The sequence below is a fragment of the Chelonia mydas genome, chromosome 2, assembly GCF_015237465.2.
Source record: "Chelonia mydas isolate rCheMyd1 chromosome 2, rCheMyd1.pri.v2, whole genome shotgun sequence".
NCBI lineage: Eukaryota > Metazoa > Chordata > Testudines > Cheloniidae > Chelonia > Chelonia mydas.
Genome location: NC_057850.1, coordinates 22,029,507 through 22,050,356, shown reverse-complemented (window position 1 = coordinate 22,050,356; position 20,850 = coordinate 22,029,507). Strand labels below are relative to the sequence as shown.

Below are 20,850 nucleotides of genomic sequence, written 5' to 3'. Positions count from 1 at the left end.
CAGAGCCCCAAACATGCCGCTTCTGTGATGAGCTGCATGCCATTTTAGGGGGTTCAGCCACCACTACCCCAGCCGTGTTGTTTGACTCCTTCAATGGAGATGGAGGCAACACGGAAGCAGGTTTTGGGGACGAGGAGGAAGATGATGATGATGAGGTTGTAGATAGCTCACAGCAAGCAAGTGGAGAAACTGGTTTTCCTGACAGCCAGGAACTGTTTCTCACCCTGGACCTGGAGCCAGTACCCCCCGAATCCACCCAAGACTGCCTCCCGGACCCGCCAGGCAGAGAACGGACTTCTCGTGAGTGTACCTTTTTAAATAGTATACATGGTTTAAAAGCAAGCATGTTTAATGATTAATTTGCGCTGGCATTCGCGGCTCTCCTGGATGTACTCCCAAAGCCTTTGCAAAAGGTTTCTGGGGAGGGCAGCCTTATTCCGTCCACCATGGTAGGACAGCTCGCGTCAGCGGGAACTGGCCAGTCGCTGGTTTTTCTTTGCTGTGAGACACACCTTAGGAGAATTGGGGTCCCAATGAATTTGAGCACCTAACTCCCTTAGGCACCTTTGGAATTGCAGCCTACATTTTTAGCAGACTGTTGAAATCTAGCCATGTTTAAAGCGCGGTTGAGCTCGAGAAGCAACAACAATTCTCAGAAGAATGAGGGGGGATTTGATAGCTGCTTTCAACTACCTGAAAGGGGGTTCCAAAGAGGATGGAGCTCGGCTGTTCTCAGTAGTAGCAGATGACAGAACAAGGAGCAATGGTCTCAAGTCGCAGTGGGGAAGGTCTAAGTTGGATATTAAGAAAAACTTTTTCACTAGGAGGGTGGTGAAGCCCTGGAATGGGTTACCTAGGGAGGTGGTGGAATCTCCATCCTTGGAGGTTTTTAAGGCCCAGCTTCACAGAGCCCTGGCTGGGATGATTTAGTTAGGGATTGGTCCTGCTTTGAGTAGGGGGTTGGACTAGATGACCTCCTGAGGTCCCTTCCAACCCTGATATTCTATGATTCTATGACACTTTACCACTCCAGGCCAGTAGCACATACTCGGGAATCATTGTAGAACAAAGCACTGCAGTGTATGTTTGCTGGTGTTCAAACAACATCCGTTCTTTATCTCTCTGTATTATCCTCAGGAAAGTGATATCATTCATGGTCACCTGGTTGAAATAGGGTGCTTTTCTTAAGTGGACATTCAGAGGTGCCCGTTCCTGCTGCGCTGTTTGCCTGTAGCTGAACAGAAATGTTCCCCCCTGTTAGCCAAGGGGAGGGGGGAGGGAGGAGGGCTAGCCACACGGTGGGGGGGAGGCAAAATGCGACCTTGTAACAAAAGCACATGTGCTATGTATGTAATGTTAACAGCAAGGTTTACCGTGAAAGAGTGTACCCATTGTTCTATAAAATCTGTCTTTTTAAATACCACTGTCCCTTTTTTTTTCTCCACCACCTGCATGAGTTTCAAGGATCACAGGATCGTCTCCTTCCCGGAGGCTAGCGAAGATTAGAAGGCAAAAGAAACACACTCTCTGAGCTCATGCTGTCCTCCCACACTGCCAGAGCACAGATGAATGCGTGGAGGAAGACAATGTCACAGTGCAGGAAAGCACAGAATGACCGGGAGGAGAGGTGGCAGGCTGAAGAGAGTAAGTGGTGGGCTGAACAGAGGGCTGAAGCTGAAAGGTGGCGGCAGTATGATGAGAGGAGGCAGCACTCAATGCTGAGGCTGCTGGAGGATCAAACTAATATGCTCCAGCATATGGCTGAGTGGCAGGAAAGGCAGCTGGAGCACAGACTGCTGCTACAGCCCCTGTGTAACCAACCGCCCTCCTCCCCAAGTTCCACAGCCTCCTCACCCAGACGCCCAAGAACGCGGTGGGGGGGAGGGACCCTCCGACCACACAGCCACTCCACCCCAGAGGATTGCCCAAGCAACAGAAGGCTGGCATTTAATAAGTTTTAAAGTTTTAAACTTTTAAAGTGCTGTGTGGCCTTGTCCTTCCCTCCTCCACCACCCCTCCTGGTGCTTCTCTCCTCCACCACCCTTCCTGGGCTACCTTGGTAGTTATCCCCCTATTTGTATGATGAATTAATAAAGAATGCATGAATGTGAAACAACAATGACTTTATTACCTCTGCAAGCGGTGATCGAAGGGAGGAGGGGAGGGTGGTTAGCTTACAGGGAAGTAGAATGAACCAAGGGGCGGGGGGTTTCATCAAGGAGAAACAAACAGAACTTTCACACCGTAGCCTGGCCAGTCATGAAACTGGTTTTCAAAGCTTCTCTGATGCGCACCGCACCCTCCTGTGCTCTTCTAATTACCCTGGTGTCTGGCTGTGCGTAACCAGCGGCCAGGCGATTTGCCTCAACCTCCCACCCTGCCATAAACGTCTCCCCCTTACTCTCACAGATATTGTGGAGCGCACAGCAAGCAGTAATAACAGTGGGAATATTGGTTTCGCTGAGGTCTAACCAAGTCAGTAAACTGCGCCAGTGCACTTTTAAACCTCCAAATGCACATTCTATCACCATTCTGCACTTGCTCAGCCTGTAGTTGAACAGCTCTTGACTACTGTCCAGGCTGCCTGTGTATGGCTTCATAAGCCACGGCATTAAGGGGTAGGCTGGGTCCCCAAGGATAACTGTAGGCATTTCAACATCCCCAATGGTTATTTTCAGGTCTGGGAATAAAGTCCCTTCCTGCAGCTTTTGAAACAGACCAGAGTTCCTGAAGATGCAAGTGTCATGTACCTTTCCCGGCCATCCCACGTTGATGTTGGTGAAATGTCCCTTGTGATCCACCAGTGCTTGCAGCACTATTGAAAAGTACCCCTTGCGGTTTATGTTCTCGCCGGCTTGGTGCTCCAATGCCAAGACAGGGATATGGGTTCCGTCTATGGCCCCACCACAGTTAGGGAATCCCATTGCAGCAAAGCCATCCACTATGACCTGCACATTTCCCAGGGTCACTACCCTTGATATCAGCAGATCTTTGATTGTGTTGGCTACTTGCATCACAGAAGCCCGCACAGTAGATTTGCCCACTTCAAATTGATTCCCGACTGACCGGTAGCTGTCTGGCGTTGCAAGCTTCCACTGGGCTATTGCCACTCACTTCTCAACTGTGGGGGCTGCTCTCATCTTGGTATTCTTGTGCCTCAGGGCAGGGGAAAGCAAGTCACAAAGTTCCATGAAAGTGCCCTTACGCGTGCAAAGGTTTTGCAGCCACTGGGAATCGTCCCAGACCTGCAACACTATGCGGTCCCACCAGTCTGTGCTTGTTTCCCGAGCCCAGAATCTGCGTTCCACCGCATGAACCTGCCCCATTAACACCATGATGCCCACATTTCCAGGGCCCGTGCTTTGAGAGAAGTCTGTGTCCATGTCCTCATCACTCTCGTCACTGCGCTGACGTTGCCTACTCGCCCGGTTTCGCTTTGCCAGGTTCTGGTGCTGCATATACTGCTGGATAATGTGTGTGGTGTTTAATGTGCTCCTAATTGCCAAAGTGATCTGAGCAGGCTCCATGCTTGCTGTGGTATTGTGTCTGCACACAAAAAGGTGCGGAACGATTGTCTGCCATTGCTCTGCTGGAGGGAGGTGCGACTGACGACATGGCTTACAGGGTTGGTTTACAGGGAATTAAAATCAACAAAGGGGGTGGCTTTGCGAGAAACAGAATGGCCCCCTCAAGGATAGAACTCAAAACCTCAAGGATAGAACTCAAAACTGGGTTTAGCAGGCCATTGATTTCACGGAGGGAGGGAGGAGAAAATGAATAGAAAACAAATCTGGTCTATTTCTTGTTTTGAGCCACTTCATCTATTTTTATACATCTTGCTGGCAGCAGACTGTGCAGTACAATCGCTAGCCATCGTCATCTCCTGGGTGCTCGGCAGAAGACAGTGCAGTATGACTGCTGGCTGCAGATTAAAAGACAGTGCACTGCCGGTAGGACTGAATCGCCATGAAACGAAACTTAAAAGGGAAATGACTTGGCTGAATCACTCCCATGTTTGCCCAGGCGCTCCTGACCTCATTGAGTTTGGTTAAAAGAGCACCCTGGACTACGTCGACGATGGCTACCAGTCATACTGCACTGTCTACTGCCAAAATGCAATAAACTGTTACTGTGTAGCAATGTAGTACCGCGTCTGCCAGCACCCATACGGTGACGGTTAGCTGAGCAGGCTCCATGCTTGCCGTGGTATGGCGTCTGCACAGGTAACTCAAGAAAAAAGGCGCAAAACGATTGTCTGCCCTTGCTTTCACGGAGGGAGGGAGGGAAGGGGGGGGCCTGACGATATGTACCCAGAACCACCCGCAACAATGTTTTAGCCCCATCAGGCACTGGGATTTCTACCCAGAATTCAAATGGGCAGTGGAGACTGCGGGAACTGTGGGATAGCTACCCATAGTGCAATGCTCCGGAAGTCGATGGTTGCCTCGATACTGTGGACACACTCCGCCGACTACATGCACTTAGAGCATTTGTGTGGGAACACACACAATCGATTGTATAAAAACACTTTCTGCAAAACCGACTTCTATAAATTTGACCTAATTTCGTAGTGTAGACATACCCTAAGAAGACAAGTGACATTCAAAGGTCTGGAGAAAGGGATATAATGATATAATTTGCATTTTAGAAAGTATAGATAGCTGTAAGCATCAAATTTGCCCTCAACCTAGTCAATAGTATTATATTATTAAATGTAAAGTAAGACAAAAAGAGGAGCACAGCGAAGCACAAGTAGAATGGAGAGAGGGGACTGTTCTGTGAGGTATGCTGTTATGGCAAGCTTGTGTAATGTTAGAGGGCTTAATCCTTCACCAGCTTACTACCCTGATCCTTCTCACATGAACAGAGAGCAACAATACCCGAAGTCCAAAGGTGCAAACAATTCAATGTTTATTGGGGTGAACTTCCAGCAAGCATGATTCCAGTTTCCTTCCTTAGTGTCCCCCTTCCCAGCTCTGACACCACAGAGCCTTACCTGTGTCCCTATTCCCATTCCCCCTCTTAGCAAAACATGATTCCAATTTCTCCACCCCCATTCCCTGTTCCCATCCCGCCCCCCCCTTACTTCCTGATTGACTGCAGACTATGTAGTAAAACTTGAGTTCTGCTTAGCTATACCTTAATCAATCATTTTACTGAAATTTAACTAACCAATCCTAACAATATTGTAACATGATTATTTAACCAATTATATCCCACCACCTTAATTAGTTAACACTCGGCAAAATTAATTACACAGTAGACAGAAACAATCACAGAACCAGACAGAGACCATGCAAATAAACAACAGCAAAATGGGAACAATAATGACAAAACAATACAGAAGTGAGGATTTCACATCTACATCTATAAAGACATAAGGGTTTCCCAGCTATGTCTATTGATAAGTGAGTTCTTACTGAACAGAAAACTATCAAACTAAACTTCCTTTTACATCCGCTAGGCTCTTCCCTTTCTCTGGAGGTGATAGATCAGATCACCTTTCTAACAGCCCCAGATTGCCTTATTTCAATGTGACTAGTTTGGAATGTGAGGCTGTGACCACACACTTCCTAGCTTATGGCTGCCTCTGCTGTTTAGCCAAAGATCTTAGCCTAAGAACAGGGTCTCAGACTGTCACTGTAAGAGAAGGCCCATAAACAGGCAGACTGTGATTTTGATTCTTTCTTTTATACCTCTATAACTAGCTAAGTGATAAGAATATACCTAATTTCTTAAAGTATAGGCCTTTGCAGACAGGCCTGAATATCTATATCCTAACATGTAATTCACAAGGAAAATAGTTGTGAAAATTAGTGTTGTCCAAAGAAACATTAATTTACCTTTGGCACTCCCTCAGAGGGGTCATGCATGCACACCCATGGAGGAGAGAGCCAACAGTAGTTCAGCAACATAGCTGGCTGTGCTGCCAAAGCTGAGGGAGAAGATTGAAAACACATGTAGGCACATACCCCCTAGGCCTGATCCTTGGAAGTGTTGTGCATCTGGAACTCCCAACAGGTCTGCTTCTGAACTCATATTGTATTTTACACATCTGGTTTAGCTAACTCAGATTAGAATTAGACTGACCGACTTCAATCTGAGCTGAGGGAACTCAGCAGGTCTGAAAATCAGACTTTTATTTAGGAACCTAAATATAGGCTCCTGTCTCCATCAGGGTATCAAAGTCCATGACAGAAGCTGGCTCCTACAGCTTGAAGAGAAAAGATCCCGTAGGAAGCAAGCAGCTCCCAACCAAGACACATATATTTGCAATAACTGCCAAAGATCACAGAAATCTTGGATTGGACTATTCAGTCACATGAGACATTGCAAACCATCTACATCATAGGCTGCAATTCCCACTGTCTCTCATGATGAAAAGATACCAACAACTGTTCGAAAACCTTGACCAAAAATACTAAATAGCTAAATGATGAAACTTCTTTCTATAACGCTTTATTCTTGCAACAGGTTAAAATCTCATTTATGTTCAAGTAAATCCATTTTTGGATTCTAATCATGGCTTTGATAGCCCAAAAACACTTTTCAGAGTAAAGCTTGAAAATTAGTCCCAATGATTTGAACACAATGCTTTTAAGCAATCTAAGGGCTAGTCTACACTGGGAATGCTAAAGCCATCTCTATGGCACTGGTGCACTGTCTACACTGGCGCTTTACAGCGCTTAAACTTGCTGTGCTCAGGGGGGTGTTTTTGCACACCCCTGAGTGAGAAAGTTGCAGTGCTGTAAAGTGCAAGTGTAGACAAGCCCTAAGAGGCTTTTGTACTGTGCCCACCATTGTTCTTGAGTTTCTAGCTTGCTGATTTTGCAATCTGTGTCTTACTAGTTATTTTCAAAGGAATAGCTCACTGATGTTGGTTCACTAACATGAGAATTTGGTCCCAAATCAAAAGCTTAAAATTGCTATGCCCTATCAACAGGTGTGGCCTCTTGCTGTTATCAATTGCAAACAGTTAGTACCAGCTTAAGACTTGTACCAGGTGTTGATTTATATGATAGCAGGCAAGATATAAAGGGTTTCAGACTAATTACTTTTCATAGGTTACTTATATACTATATAAACCTGTGATAGGATAGGACACATCGAAAAACGAAAGCCTTGATTACAAGATTTGAAAAATTGCTTTGGAGGAATGAGTGTGTATACATTAATTTATTGTAGGGACAAGGCAAGAAAGCAAGCCAATAAGGTGTTGAGTTTCTTTCTACTGTTATGGCTTTCATTTTCTTACCAATATTATCACTGACCAAATATTATTACTCATGTAAGATAACAGACACATTAAACTGAACGAGTAATCATGTGTTCCCTTTCTTTCAGCAGGTATTACTTTTATGTTCTGATTGCTCATGACATTTCAAACAGCAATCTCTTAAATATATTTTAGTAGTAATACAGTACAGCTAAAGCAAAAATTAAATAGCCCTATACTTTTATTTTCAAGAAGTTCAAAATAAGAGCACAGGGCTATTTAAACTCTGCAACCTGCTTGAGAAAAATACTACTAAATAGAAAGTTGGTGTCCATCTCAATAACAGTATCTATAAAATTCTAAAGGACTGACAAAACCTTACATCTAAACCTGATGCAATGCAGCAGTTAAGAGTTTTATTTCAATGGACTTCCATATTTACACTGATCCAGTGGTTCACTCTGTGTGACAATGTACAATGGAATGCTCACCAACATCACTAGGTTTGCATAGAGATGAATGGGAGAATGTTCTGGCTTTTATACATTAACTACATGTTTAGTTATCAGTCATTATTTGTTCAGTGCCCTAATGTCAGTTAGACAGATGAATGGCCTTTAGGCCATGATTATTTCTACCCTTCTTCCTTTCTCTCCCACTTCAGTCTTAGTGAATCTCTTGTTTTTTTCCTCTGCATTTCCTTCCATGCAACAATTACCAGCCAAGTGGGACTTCACTTCCACTCCACTGAGCCATTCCATCCATTACAATGGTCAGTGATTAAATAGCTAATGTTGACAGTCCAATCAGAGATACCAGTGACACTCCAATCAGACTAATAGGATACTGGAAATTTCCCATTGCTGTCAGTTTTAAGATATCTGCAGACTCAGGCAGACAACATTTTGATTACAAATCATTCACATTTGGAAAGTTAGGCTTTCGTCAGTAAAACTTTCGTTGTTCAAGGGTGTGAAAAAAACACCTCCCTGAACACAAAAGTTTTACCGACGAAAAGTGCTGGTGTGAACAGTGCTTTGTCGGCAGGAGAGCTCTCCCTCTGACAAAGCTACCACCTCTCATTGCAGGTGGAATTTTTTTGTCGGCGGGAGAACAAAGAGCGACTACACCGCACACCTTTTAGCGGCATGGCTGTAGCGGCACAGCTGTGTCGCTAAAAGGTGCATAGTGCAGACATAGCTTTATTTTGGCAGCCATGAGGCTGCCAAACTTTTTTTTTTTTTTTTTTAAAGACAGCTTAAGTTCTGGAGAATCTGAGTATGTCACGCAGGCCGCGCATGAATACATCACGCAGGCCATATGGTTGACACCCCTAATTTATATCAAATGTACACTGGAGGACCTGTACCAAATTTCACAGAGTACACTCTTCGCCTTCCTCTGCGGCGTGGTCACTTGTGGGAAGCTTCTCCGCACCCTGAAGTCTTTAACCACGAGTTGAGGACTTCAATAGCTCAGATATAGGTCAGGGTTTGTTACCCGAGTGGGTGGGTGAGATTCTGGGGCCTGCATCGTGCAGGAGGTCAGACTAGACGATCCTAACGGTCCCTTTCTGACCTTAATATCTATGAGTCTAACTCAGTTCAAATAATGGCGTCCAGTTCAGAGTCCTGTGGTAGTGGTCAGCCGGGGGCAGCGCAGGAGGCACCTGAACAGAGAGCGAGCTGAGACTGAACCTGAGGCATTGGAGGGAGACGGTCAGGACTCGGCTCTGCAGCACTACTGAGGAGTGGAGGCAGCAGGGGCGGAGGCTGGAGCCCAGCAGCATTTCGGGCGAGCGGGTGCTAGCCGGAGGCAGACCGCTCGGACACCACTGAGTAGGAGGGAGGCGCAGGCGCCTGAGCGCGTAGAAACCGGGGGCAAGGGTTAGGGGACTGAGAGGAAACGCCCCCCTGGCTGCGTCACACACTGCGTGCGCATCACTACTCCCGCCTTTCCCACTGGGCACGAGCCCTGTGGAACTGTCGGAGCGTTCAAGCCCAGTTGCAGGAAGTGACGTAAGGGGCCGGGGGGGTGGCGCTTCCGGGGGGCGTAACGCGGAAGTGGGGAGCGCCGTGTCGGTGGAGGCTGCGCGGCGGGAGGGAGGAGTCTGTGCTGGAGCGCCCCCTCGCGTTGGGGCTGTGCGCAGCGGGTGGCCGCAGCCTGTCCCGGCCCCTCGCCATGAATATAGACGTGGAGTTCCACATCCGCCACAACTACCCCTGGGCCCGCCTGCCTGCCAGCGTCCGCCAGGTACCGGCATGGCGGGGGGAGGAGCAGCCGGGCCAGTCCCAACCCCCCTCCCGCCAGCGCCCCACCGGGCCGGGGGAGGGGCGGCTGGGTGGGTACCAACCCCCCTCTGGCCAGCATCTGGCCGGTATCGGGGCGGCCGGGGCAGCCGGGCCGGTACCGCCTCCGCTCCCGCCCGCGTTAGACAAGTTCTGGTCCTCGCCTGGGCTGGTACCAATCCCCCTCCCGTCAGCATCTGACCGATACCGGGCTGGGGGGAGCGGTCACTGTACCAAAGCCCCTCCCCCAGCATCAGCCCGTGACCGGACATCAGCCTCCCCGTGCCCGGAGTGTTGGACGGGTGCCATGGACAGCGCTGACCCCTCCCCTGCCGGTGCTACACGGCGGGGAGAGGCGGGGATCGTCAGCCACCCGCTGGGCTGCCGGTGACAGCTAGAGACATTGGGAGCCTAGTGAGAGGGGAGAGGGGAGAGGCGAAAGCATCGTCCTGCCTCCCACCGCCAGGCGGGGCTTTTGGGGGCAACACCATTCCCTTCTTTCGGGCCTCAGCTGCCCCTTCCACTGGCTCTGCCGTTCCCATTATCAGGCCCTCTCGCTACACCGGCAACTGGGGGGCTTACCTACCTCTGTCATCCTCCCATCCATGCTGCTCCACCTGTCTTCATCTTCCCCATGAAGGGGACTCCTTGTTCCCCAATCACCTTCTTTTGCCCTTTCATCTCTCCTATTGGTATCAATCCTTTGTCGCGTATGCCATCTTACAGAATCAACGCATCCTGTCTTCATCACCTCCAGCAGGGGCCCTGGTGACCCTATCGCCTTCAGGTTCTTGGCAAGGGGTAATTGGGGCCCCCACCCTTCTGGGACTATGAATCTCATCTGTCTCCTGTCTTGACACTGGGGAGTCGAGATTTATCAGACAGACTCCAGAGTGTCATGGAGAAAAAACTGCGCTATTTAAGCATGTGGCCTTAGTGCTTTAAGTGTCCTATTAACAGCATGTGCTTCTAAAACTAAATCTCAGCTTTCAGTAAGTGAACCGAGAGAGAGAGAGTGTCCTGTCTCCATCCCTCCCTGTGTGGTGCGTGATCACTAGGTGCTCCTGGTGCTCCTGGAAAGCACAGGTGGTTCTGACACCTGTAAGGTTGAGATGAAACAATCATAACATGGAGGTGTGATTCATAGTGAAGCTTTAAGCGACTGAGGATTATTTTCTGGGGAAGTTCAGATCCAGGGGAGGACTCCCCAGTCAACACTGTACTGTGTACAGTAAACCAGGAGTGGTTTCAAGAATTAAGGATTATACTGTGCTAGTTTTCAGCAATAAGGGAAATGTCACAATAAGCATTAATGAAAATGGAAACCTCATGAAATTTTGATGACTGCCAGGTTTAATGGGCTTCTGACAGCCCAAGTGATACACATTGTTTAAAGTCAAGAAGGAAAGTCTCTTTTCCTCTTAGGAGTCTTATGCTACTTCAAAGCAGAAACTGAAAAATAATTCCTTCTCTTACGCAGGAGAAAGGGAGAAAAGGTGTTGGAAGAAAGATGAACATTGACTGTGGATCCTGGTATATGAATTATTGAGCTCCTTAGTGAGACTTCCAAGAGCTAGTTTGTAGCAGGAACACAAGTGATTTTATTTCTCTCTACCTGTAAACCTGAAAATGCACTGCTAATGCTCATGTAAATCAGCCTAAAATAGTCTCTTGTTAATTTAAGTCTTGCTACTAGATAAGACATCTGCTAAATGTTACTTCTGCAATGCTTTTGGAAGAACAGCTTTTTTTTTTAAAAAAAAAAAAAGGAAGTTTGAGTAAAAGTATTTTTTCCTGTTAGTGAAAGTGGCAGTACTTACACATTCTCTTCTATCTGGACATCTAACAAGATGTGGAAATTGTCTGCAACGTAATCCATTTCTTTTCCAGCAGCTGATGCTTTAAAGCTGTGTGTGAATTTACTTGCTTTAAGGTTGGATCTGTGCACACTGTGCAATTATATGTTACATTTTATCTAAGGATTTCAAAGCATTATAAAAGACTTAAACAACGAGGAGTCCGGTGGCACCAAAGTGTGGGTTTTTTTACCCACGAAAGCTTATGCCCAAATAAATCTGTTAGTCTTTAAGATGCCACCGGATTCCTCATTGTTTCTGTGGATACAGACTAACGCGGCTACCCCTCTGATATAAGACTTAAGACTTTCAGTGCCATTGCAAGGTATTACCTGACAATGAAATTTCACTGCTGCACAGCTAAATTGTAGAAGAAAAATAATTGAAGGGTCTCCAGGGCAAACCTGTTCTATGCTTGGCTGCAAGTAGTTGAAACAAATGTTATTTTGAAATGTGGACAGTTTATACCGTATTATATTCTCTCTTGAAATGGTTACTTACTATTGGATTTCACAAAATATTGAGTGAATGTCAATTTGAAAGTGAAATTGATTTGAAATTAACATTTCTGCGGCAACACCAGATAAAATTTCTGGTGCCAAACATATTGAGAAGTGTGCGATATTAGTACCAGGTTTTTATTCTGTTCATGCATTAAAATTGTTTGATTAGCTCAGTTAATGATAATAGCCTTTGAAAACTAGTAAATATACTGTCCCGCAGAAGTAGTGACTGGCCATTAGTCTTTCCCTTGAGCTTCAAGTTGTTATACTTAATCTGAGGAATAGCGTTAAGTTCTGTTATTAAGGATTATGTAGTTCAGTCTTCAGCAAGACCAGTTATACAGCTATACTGGATAAAGAATTAACTCTTATTCTTACAGAAAATGGGCTTGAACTGAATAACTTTTCCTAAAATGTAACATCTGTTCACCTTCTGTAACAGTGGTAAAAGCCTCAAATAATTTTTACCTGTTTTCTTCTATAAAACTTTTTGTTCTAGTAAAATTATAGATAAAAGTATCTGAAAATATGCTCACTACAATATTTTCGTTGTCTGCAGTATTGGGAAGGCAACAATGCATCAGTTTAAACTTGGGTCACTTTTGTAAAATTATGTTCAATCATAAGGGCTAGAAACCTGAGTCCTGTTTTTTTCAATCGTGGGGGTGTGTGTGTGTATGTGTGTGTATACGTAGATACGTACACCTGTTGTCCATGCGGTGTCCCATTAAACTCTTTGGAGTACCAGACATGTAGATTGAATTGCAAGATTGGGACCTTCCTTCCTTCAACAAATTAAGCCTTATTTTTTTTTTTAATTAATTGGTGATTTTGTCGTCCAGGCTTGTTAGGGAAAGCTTCTTGCTCACTATGGCTAGTTGATTTTTTTTTTTCCCCTCAGGCCCAGACTAGTGTCCATATGAGATTTACTTCTGACATCAGGAGTTATTCAAGGAGCTCTATAATGCAGTCTGTAACTCTTCTTCTTCTTCTTAAGTGCTTGCTTCTGCTCAGAGTTGCACTGGTTTAACTTAAGATGTGACTTTTAATTTTTTTTTTTAATTTTCTTTCAAATCCAGTTTGCAGAGGGTTTGGGGGACGCTTATTTCGATTTCACTTAAACCTGTTTCTAATAGTAGATCTAGGCTAAATCAAAATAAGCGACTGTGATAGGGCCAGTCACCTCATGTGAGCTGCTCCTATCGCATGTGCGTGTGCCTGCTCTCTCTCAGCTCTTGTGGTGCTCTCTGTTGGCAGCATCACTTTTCAGGTGGATTTTCAGTGGCTCAACCCTCCGGCAGAGTCACACACACTCCATTTGTGAAACAAAATAGACTCCTTCTGGCATAAACAGTCCAGTGGGGCCTATCACAGTACCCTTGTTCGTCTTCTGCAGTCCTCCCTGGGCTCAGACCTTCATCAGTCCAAAAAGGCCTAACCCTAGTACCCTGGTTGGTATCCACGGCCACGCCAGGGCTAGATCTCAAATAGTTCCTTCTCTGGGATGGAGCAGCGCCCCCAGGCTTCTTCCCTGGAGACTCTTCATTCTATAGCGAGCCTCAAGCTCTCCAGCTGAGTCGCTTTTTCAGTTCAGTTCATCCCCCTTCTGGGGTATTAAAGTTCAATACGTAATCCCTTTGGCGTCTTCAGCCCTTTCCCAGGGCCTATGTAAACTCCCTTCTCAAGGCACTTAGTCACTTCCCTCTGGCTGGTGGGGGGACCTGGGCCCGACCACTACACCAGGTCCCAACGCAAGGACCCTGCAAATAGCAGCCACCTGGGTCTCAAACTCAAATGACCATGAGGGCCACATGAGGACTAGTACGTTGGCCTGAGGGCCGCACCACTGACCACCCCCGCTGTCCCGGTCACTCCCCCACTCCACCCCTTCCTTGAGGTCCCGCCCCTGCCCCACCCCTTCCCTGCCCCCATTCCAACCCCTTCCCTGAAATCGCCACCCCAACCCTGTCCCCTCCCTGCCCCCAGGGGGTGCAGGAGGGCTGTAGGGTGCGACGGGGCTCAGGGCAGGGGGTCGGGGTGCAGGGTGGGGCAGGGTGTCAGGGTGTGGCAGGCGGCTCAGGGCAGGGGGTTGGGGTGCAGGAGGGGTGTGGGTGCGGCAGGGGGCTCAGGGCAGGGGGTTGGGTGCAGGAGGGGTGCGGGGTGCGGCAGGGGGCTCAGGGCAGGGGGTCGGGGTGCTGGACGGGTGCGGGGTGCAGCAGGGGGCTCAGGGCAGGGGGTTTGGCTGCAGGAGGGGATCGGGGGCGGGTCCGGCCCAGCGTGCACTGGGGGCAGGGCAGGATGCCTGCCTGCCCTAGCCCCGTGCCGCTCCGGGAAGCAGCCGGGACCTGGGGGGGAGAGGGGGGTCACAGGGGTCTGTGTGTTGCCCTGGCCGCACCTTCAGGTACCTCCCCTGAAGCTTCCATTGGCTGGGAACAGGGAACCACGGCCAATGGGAGCTTCGGGGGAGGTACCTAGAGGAGCTGCCAGGACAACACACAGACCCCTGTGCCCCCCCTCCCCAGGTCTCGGCCGCTTCCCAGAGCGGCGCGGGAGCAGGGCAGGCAGGGAGGGAGCCTTCCCTGCCCCCAGTGCTCACCGGGCCGGACCCGCTCTAGGTGAATGCTGGGGGGGGCCGCGGGGAGCTGGCGGGCCTCACAAAAAAAATCCCATGGGCTGCATTGTTTGAGACCCCTGCTTTAACCTGTTGCTGCAACTGTTCCCTGGACCACTTCCCCATGGTCCCAGCATGTTCAGCTTCACCCTTACCTTGGGCTGAAGTCTTGCTTGAGTCCCAGCAGCCAGCCAGAAGCATCTTCCTTGCTCCCCTGGTCCCTTATGGCAACTGCTCTGTCCAGGTACTGGAACTGCTGCAACGAGCCAGGAGCACCACCCATGCTCTTCTGGCTCCAGCCAGCAACTGAATCTACTTAGGCCCAGCAGCTCCTTTCATGTGAGGCTTCTGGGCTCTGGTTCCTTCCCTGTAGCCTCTATTTTAATTGACTGCTTTTGAGGCAGTCTCTCTCTCAGCCTTTTGGGAGGACACACCTCTTCTGCTCTTTTCCTGGGGCAGGGTGTGGTAGGACTGTGAAGCCTCCAAGTGGTGGGCCTTTGGGTTTAGTACACCTCATCACAGCCATTCTTAAATTTGAGTGTCTGCACTGGACTTTGCACTGGTTTAACTAAGAGCTTGTCTAAATACACAAGTTTTGCACCAGTTTAACTAAAATTGTGATGTTGAACCAGCTGAGTTAAACTGGTGCAATTTTGGCCATGTCTTTACTAAGGAAAAAAGACATTGGCTAATTTGTTAAAATCCTAATATAGGCCAGGCAAGCTGTAGTTTTAATATGTATTAGTTGGTCAAAGTGCAGCCTAAGGGGGAGCCAAGGGTATACTTTAACCAGCTAGCACATGTTAAAACTACAGCCTGGTCTACATTACGCTTTTTACATATTAGCAAACATATGTGAAAAACACACGTCTTTTCTGAGTGTAAACCTTTATGTGGACATTCTTACATTCAGGTTTAAACCAAACTATGTCTATACCCAAAGTTGCATTAGCTAAATCAGTTTTACATCACACTTTAGTAAACCCTATGCAACTTTGTGTAGATATGGCCTAAGAAGTTGATCCTGCAAGGAGCTGACCACCCTTCACTCAAGTGCTTAGCGCTTTATGAGATGCTTGACACTTTGCATGATTGGGTCATAATAAGTATATGTGGCCCGTACAGACTTGTTTTCAGGATTTGATTCTTTCTCTTGATCAGAAGAGTGGTGCAAGAACACTTAAGCTTGTCTGCACTTAAAATTTATATTGGCATATAGCTATTTCAGTCAGAGTGTGAAAAAACCACATCCCTGACTGACTTGACCTAGCCAGCAAAACTCTGAGTGTAGATGCAGCTATTATGACAGAAGAGGGCTTCTGGTGGCGTAGATAATTTTGTTTGGGGAGGTGGTGTTCTTACACCAACAGAAAGTTTTTCTGCCAGTGTATGCTGGTTTGCAGTGGGGGCCATGCCAGCATAGGCTCTGTAGTGTAGACATAGCCTTAGAAAAGTACGGTTCAAAGGTACCCTTTATTAATTCAGTTAGATGGATAATCTTGACCTCCTATTACTATGACAGATTAGGAGAATTCAGTAGATGTAGTAGAATATACCTGTCTGTAGTACAAGTTGCACTGATTTAATTAAAGGACTATACAGTTCAAATAAAATAACATTTTTATTTTGTTTCATAGGGTCTTGGAAACTCTCAGAGGGAGTATGAAAAGCAGGTTGTACTCTATAGTATTCGTAATCAGCTACGATACCGAAATAACTTAGGTGAGTGTGGAAGACTGATAACTTCAATTTGATAACTTACTCTACTTATAAAGCCTTTGTTTGAATGTACTGTGATCTTTAATAGCTTACAAAAGTACGTCACTGAAATTACTATAGACCTGTCAGAACCAACTCAAGCCTCCAAATTTCCGCCAAAAAAGACCCCAGCAAAACACCCTTTTAATGCTAGAATCCCAAAAGTAAATTTAACTTTGAAATCCACCTAACTGCAGTGACTTCTTTGTGGAATGCACCTTTCAGACTCTGCAGGTTTCCAAGTGAAGCTTACTGATGGCCAACTTAGTAAGTCTCCTGTGTGCCATCTGAGCCCTTCAAACAAGGTTAGGGCTTGTTAACGGAGGACTTAACTAATTTACAGCCATGATGTCAAAGGAAGTATCCCTGTAGAGCAGTCGTTCCCAAACTTGTTCTGCCGCTTGTGCAGGGAAAGCCACTGGTGGGCCGGGCCGGTTTGTTTACCTGCCGTGTCCGCAGGTTTGGCTGATCGTGGCTCCCAGTGGCCGCAGTTCGCTGCTCCAGGCCAATGGGAGTTGCTGGAAGCGGCGGCCAGCATGTCTGTCGGCCCGCGCCGCTTCCAGCAGCTCCCGTTGGCCTAGAGCAGTGAACCATGGCCAGTGGGAGCCGCAATCGGCCGAACCTGCGGAGGCGGCAGGTAAACAAACCGGCGTGGCCCACCAGGGGCTTTGCCTGCGCAAGCGGCGGAACAAGTTTGGGAACCACTGGTCTAGAAGGAGCCCAGCCAGGTACAAAGAAGGCGGCCTGGGGTCCAAGCTGTTTGACATAGAATTCTCATTGGATTCACACCGCTTTTACTCACTTTCTCTTCTGTAGTGGACAAAGCTCTCGCTGCTTTAAAAGGAGGTGTGCTGGCAACTCCAGGCATTCTAAATCATGAACATGAGTGTATATTTTAGCCTCTTTTCATGTCTGTTTATGCCAGAATGGCATGTCTCATTTAGAAATGAGACACATAATAAACCAAACAATAAGCTTATCTATCGTTGCTGAAAATGGATTGCTCCGTACAATATATTCTTCAGTGCTACGTTCTAGTTAGCTTTACATTACTCTCATTGGGTTTTCACTATTTCCTTGTGAGATTATTCAGTAGCTTAATAGCTAATCTTATCACAAGTAATCTGATTTCCAACCTTATCTTGAGAGGCTCTGAGCACCTGCATCTCCTATAGAAGTTAACAGCAGATGGTGGTGCTCAACATCTTTGGATCAGCTCCCCCTTTTATTTCTTAAGTCAATTTCATACCATTTTACGACTAACCTTTTTTGTGTGTTGCCATGCAGTTTAAGTGTAAAAATATAATCTCTGCACCATTTTGAGAGAACAGTGTAACAGAATATTAGCCTGACCTTTTTTCCCCCCAGTTAAGCATGTCAAGAAAGAAGAACGAAAATACTATGAGGAACTGTTAAAATACAGTAGAGATCATCTCATGCTGTACCCTTACCATTTGTCTGACATCATGGTAAAAGGCCTGAGGATAACACCATTTTCGTATTACACAGGAATAATGGAGGTGAGTTTGGGAACAGAATTAAAACAAAACATATCATGCTCTGTCCTTTGAGAAGTGCTTTTTGTAGCATTGTAATGTCTGCCAGCCAGTCAAATGACTGTTATTGTTTGCTCTTGGAGAGACTGCTGCTGCTAATGAGCCGCATGAAGGAAAGCTTCTTCAGAACTGTGCTGATAATCACAACTCAGCCTACCCCTACGTATATAAATCTCCCCGCTGTATTTTCCACTGAATGCATCTGATGAAGTGAGCTGTAGCTCACGAAAGCTTATGCTCAAATAAATTTGTTAGTCTCTAAGGTGCCACAAGTACGCCTTTTCTTTTTGCAAATACAGACTAACACGGCTGCTACTCTGAAATCTGCAGAGCTAGGGATTGGCAACTGCAGTTGGATGAGAAATGGTTTTCCAGTCCTGAATCAATTGAAAACTCCTAATTTTTTGCAAACTGAAAATCCCCAAAATTTCAGATTGAATCAATCAAAACATTTTATTTCAATTATGACCTTTTAAACTTTTTTTTTTTTACTACAAATTAACTTAAATGTCAAAACAAAAAGTCATGCTGACCTGAAAAAAATGGAACTTTTTCATTCGGAAAATGTCAAAACAGCCCATTTTTACAACTTTGAAACATCTAAAAAATGTTCAAAATGAGAAATTTGTCAAAACTGACTCTCTTTTACAGTTTTGGTGAATTGGCATTTTTCATCAAAAAATGCCCAACCAGCTCTGCTGGCAACCTTCTGTCATTTCTCTTGGGTGCAGTACACATAATATTTTGTCATTTGAGTAAAAGATGCATAAAGTTTAATGTAGAACAAATTGATAATTGTTATTGTGATTACGATTAGCTACTTTCATTAGTGCTTTTTTCTTCCCCTGTTTGGTTGAACATCTCCAGTTTTACCACAGACTTTAATGGAAATAGACTTAGACCCTTAGTAATTTGCCTGTCAGGCTTTCTGGGGTTTTTACAATATAACTTCTTAAGGGATCTGATCATCATTAATAGTAAGCATATAATTTTTGGTACAGTTCTCGCATCACTTTTACAGTAAGCCAGATCTCTCAAAAGTGCTAACTGATTTTAGCAGGCTAGATTTTCTTTGTCAAATTCTTCAATTTGAGGGATAGATTTTTATATCGAAAATGCACACATTATTTTAGGTTTTAAATGCTCATTGATATCAAAGAAATGCCCCTTTCTGAAATAGTGGACTACATTGGTCCAAAACTGTGTTTCTTGCTACAAATTAAGCTTTTTTCTTTTCTGTGTGTTGTTTTTTAAAGGATATAATGAACAGTGAAAAAAGCTACGATTCATTGCCTAACTTTACTGCTGCTGACTGTAAGTATTTTCTGGCTGCATTCTTATGTTTAGCGAGGTAGATAAATGCAGCTTCTGAAAACAGTTTGAAGGCTTCAGTTGCATCACAGCTTCTTTTTAAAGGCGTAGCACCTGTAAGTAATAGTTTTGAAGTAGGGGTGTCTCTTCATGCAGAGTTATCCTCTGCTGTGTCCTCATTGGTACTGGATTCCTGTGTTAATAGGACTTCTGGGGACATAATCCATGGTTCTGTGTGCTGCCGTAATCTGGGCTGCTATGTGATTTTCCCAGTGAATTGTCGGAGAACTTGTCTGTCCTTCTGGGCACAAGGCGTGAGAGAATTGTAGGAAGGCACAGCAGGAATATCAGCACTCAGGTTAGCTTGTATCCTCACCATAGGCACCAACTTCCCCTCTGCCTGGTGGGTGCTCGACCCCGCCACTCTTCCATCCCCTACACCGCCCTCGTCCCACCCCCATTCCACCCCCTTCCCCCAAGTCCCCACCCCTGCCCTGCCTCTTCTCCACCTCCTCCCCTGAGCACAACCCTTCCCCACTCCTCCCCCTCCTTCCCTCCCTCCCGAAAAGTCCTAAGCACCACCAAACAGCTATTAGACGGTGGGAGGGCGGGAAGTGCTGGGAGGGAGGGGAGGAGCAGGGACGCGGCGCACTCAGGTGTGGGGAGAAGGAGGCAAGGAGTGGGGAGCTTGGCTGCCAGTGGATGCAGAGCACCCGCTAATTTTTCCCTTTTTTAAAATTTTTGTAACCTTAGTCATGGAAGTGAGTGTTAAATGTCTAGCCTTTTAAAAAATCCAGCTAACTCAGTAGTGTCTGGTAATGGCATAGTTATTACTACCAGCTGACTGAATGTAAGGCTGAGGTGATGAAGATGTTGGACAGATCTTGGTGACTCTTTTCCTTCTGTGCTGTGACTCTTGTGTCATAAAATAAAAAACATAAGTTTACATTTGTTTTTCTTCTGACTATATTAAGTAAAATGACAGGGAATCATCATCAAGTGGGTGTGTTTCCAGTGGGGTCCTGCAGGCATTGGTTCTTGGTCCTATGCTATTTAACATATTTATCAATGACCTGGAAGAAAACACAAAATCATCACTGTTAAAGTTTGCAGATGACACAAAAACTGGGGGAGTTGTAAATAATGAAAAGGACAGGTCACTGGTTCAGAGCTATCTGGATAGGCTACTGGGTGCAAGCAAACATTATGTGTTTTAATATGACTAAATGTAAATATATAAGAGCAAAGAAGGTAGGCTATACTTTACTTTATCCTGGGAAGCAGTGACTGAAGAAGATTTGGGGGTCATGATCGGTAATCATGAACATGAGCTCCCAAGGTGATTCTATGGCCAAAACAGCTGATGTGATCCTGGGATGCATAAACAGGGGAATCTTGCGTAGGAGTAGAGAGATCATTTTACCTGTGTATTTGGCACTGGTGTGACTGCTGCTGGAATACTGGATACAGTATTCCAGCAGCCCACAATTATAGAAGGATGTTGAAAAATTGGAGAGGTTTCAGAGAAGAACCACAAAAATGATTAAAGCATTAGGAAACACGCCTTATAGTGGTAGATTCAAAGAGCTCAATCTGTTTACCTTAACAGAGAGAAAGTTAACGGGTGACTTGATTGACAGTCTATACATATCTATATGGGGAACAAATATTGAATGATCGGCTCTTCAGTATATCAGAAAAGAGTGTGTATATATAACATGATCCACTGTCTGGAAAGTGAAGCTAGACAA

At 46.1% G+C, this 20,850-nt stretch overlaps 2 protein-coding genes across 5 annotated transcripts in view; one reads left to right on the top strand and one right to left on the bottom strand.

Moving 5' to 3' along the window:
• Window positions 1–10,500, bottom strand: part of ANXA13 (annexin A13) — a 61,783-nt gene extending 51,283 nt beyond the window's left edge. Inside the window, exon 1 of one of the 2 annotated variants that reach the window (XM_043539129.1) lies at window positions 10,091–10,500. In XM_043539129.1, coding sequence (XP_043395064.1) covers window positions 10,091–10,345 — 255 coding nt within the window. In that variant the 5' untranslated portion in view covers window positions 10,346–10,500. The remainder of the gene's footprint in view (window positions 1–10,090) is intronic. The other variant, XM_037892039.2, reaches the window with a different exon arrangement.
• The window catches only part of FAM91A1 (family with sequence similarity 91 member A1), a 55,360-nt gene continuing 43,734 nt past the window's right edge, over window positions 9,225–20,850 (top strand). The window contains exons 1-4 of one of the 3 annotated variants that reach the window (XM_037892036.2): window positions 9,225–9,469; window positions 16,112–16,196; window positions 17,601–17,752; window positions 19,045–19,102. In XM_037892036.2, coding sequence (XP_037747964.1) covers window positions 9,398–9,469; window positions 16,112–16,196; window positions 17,601–17,752; window positions 19,045–19,102 — 367 coding nt within the window. In that variant the 5' untranslated portion in view covers window positions 9,225–9,397. Of the gene's footprint in view, window positions 9,470–16,111; window positions 16,197–17,600; window positions 17,753–19,044; window positions 19,103–19,304; window positions 19,458–20,850 lie in introns of those variants that run through there. The other 2 variants (XM_037892037.2, XM_037892038.2) reach the window with 2 other exon arrangements.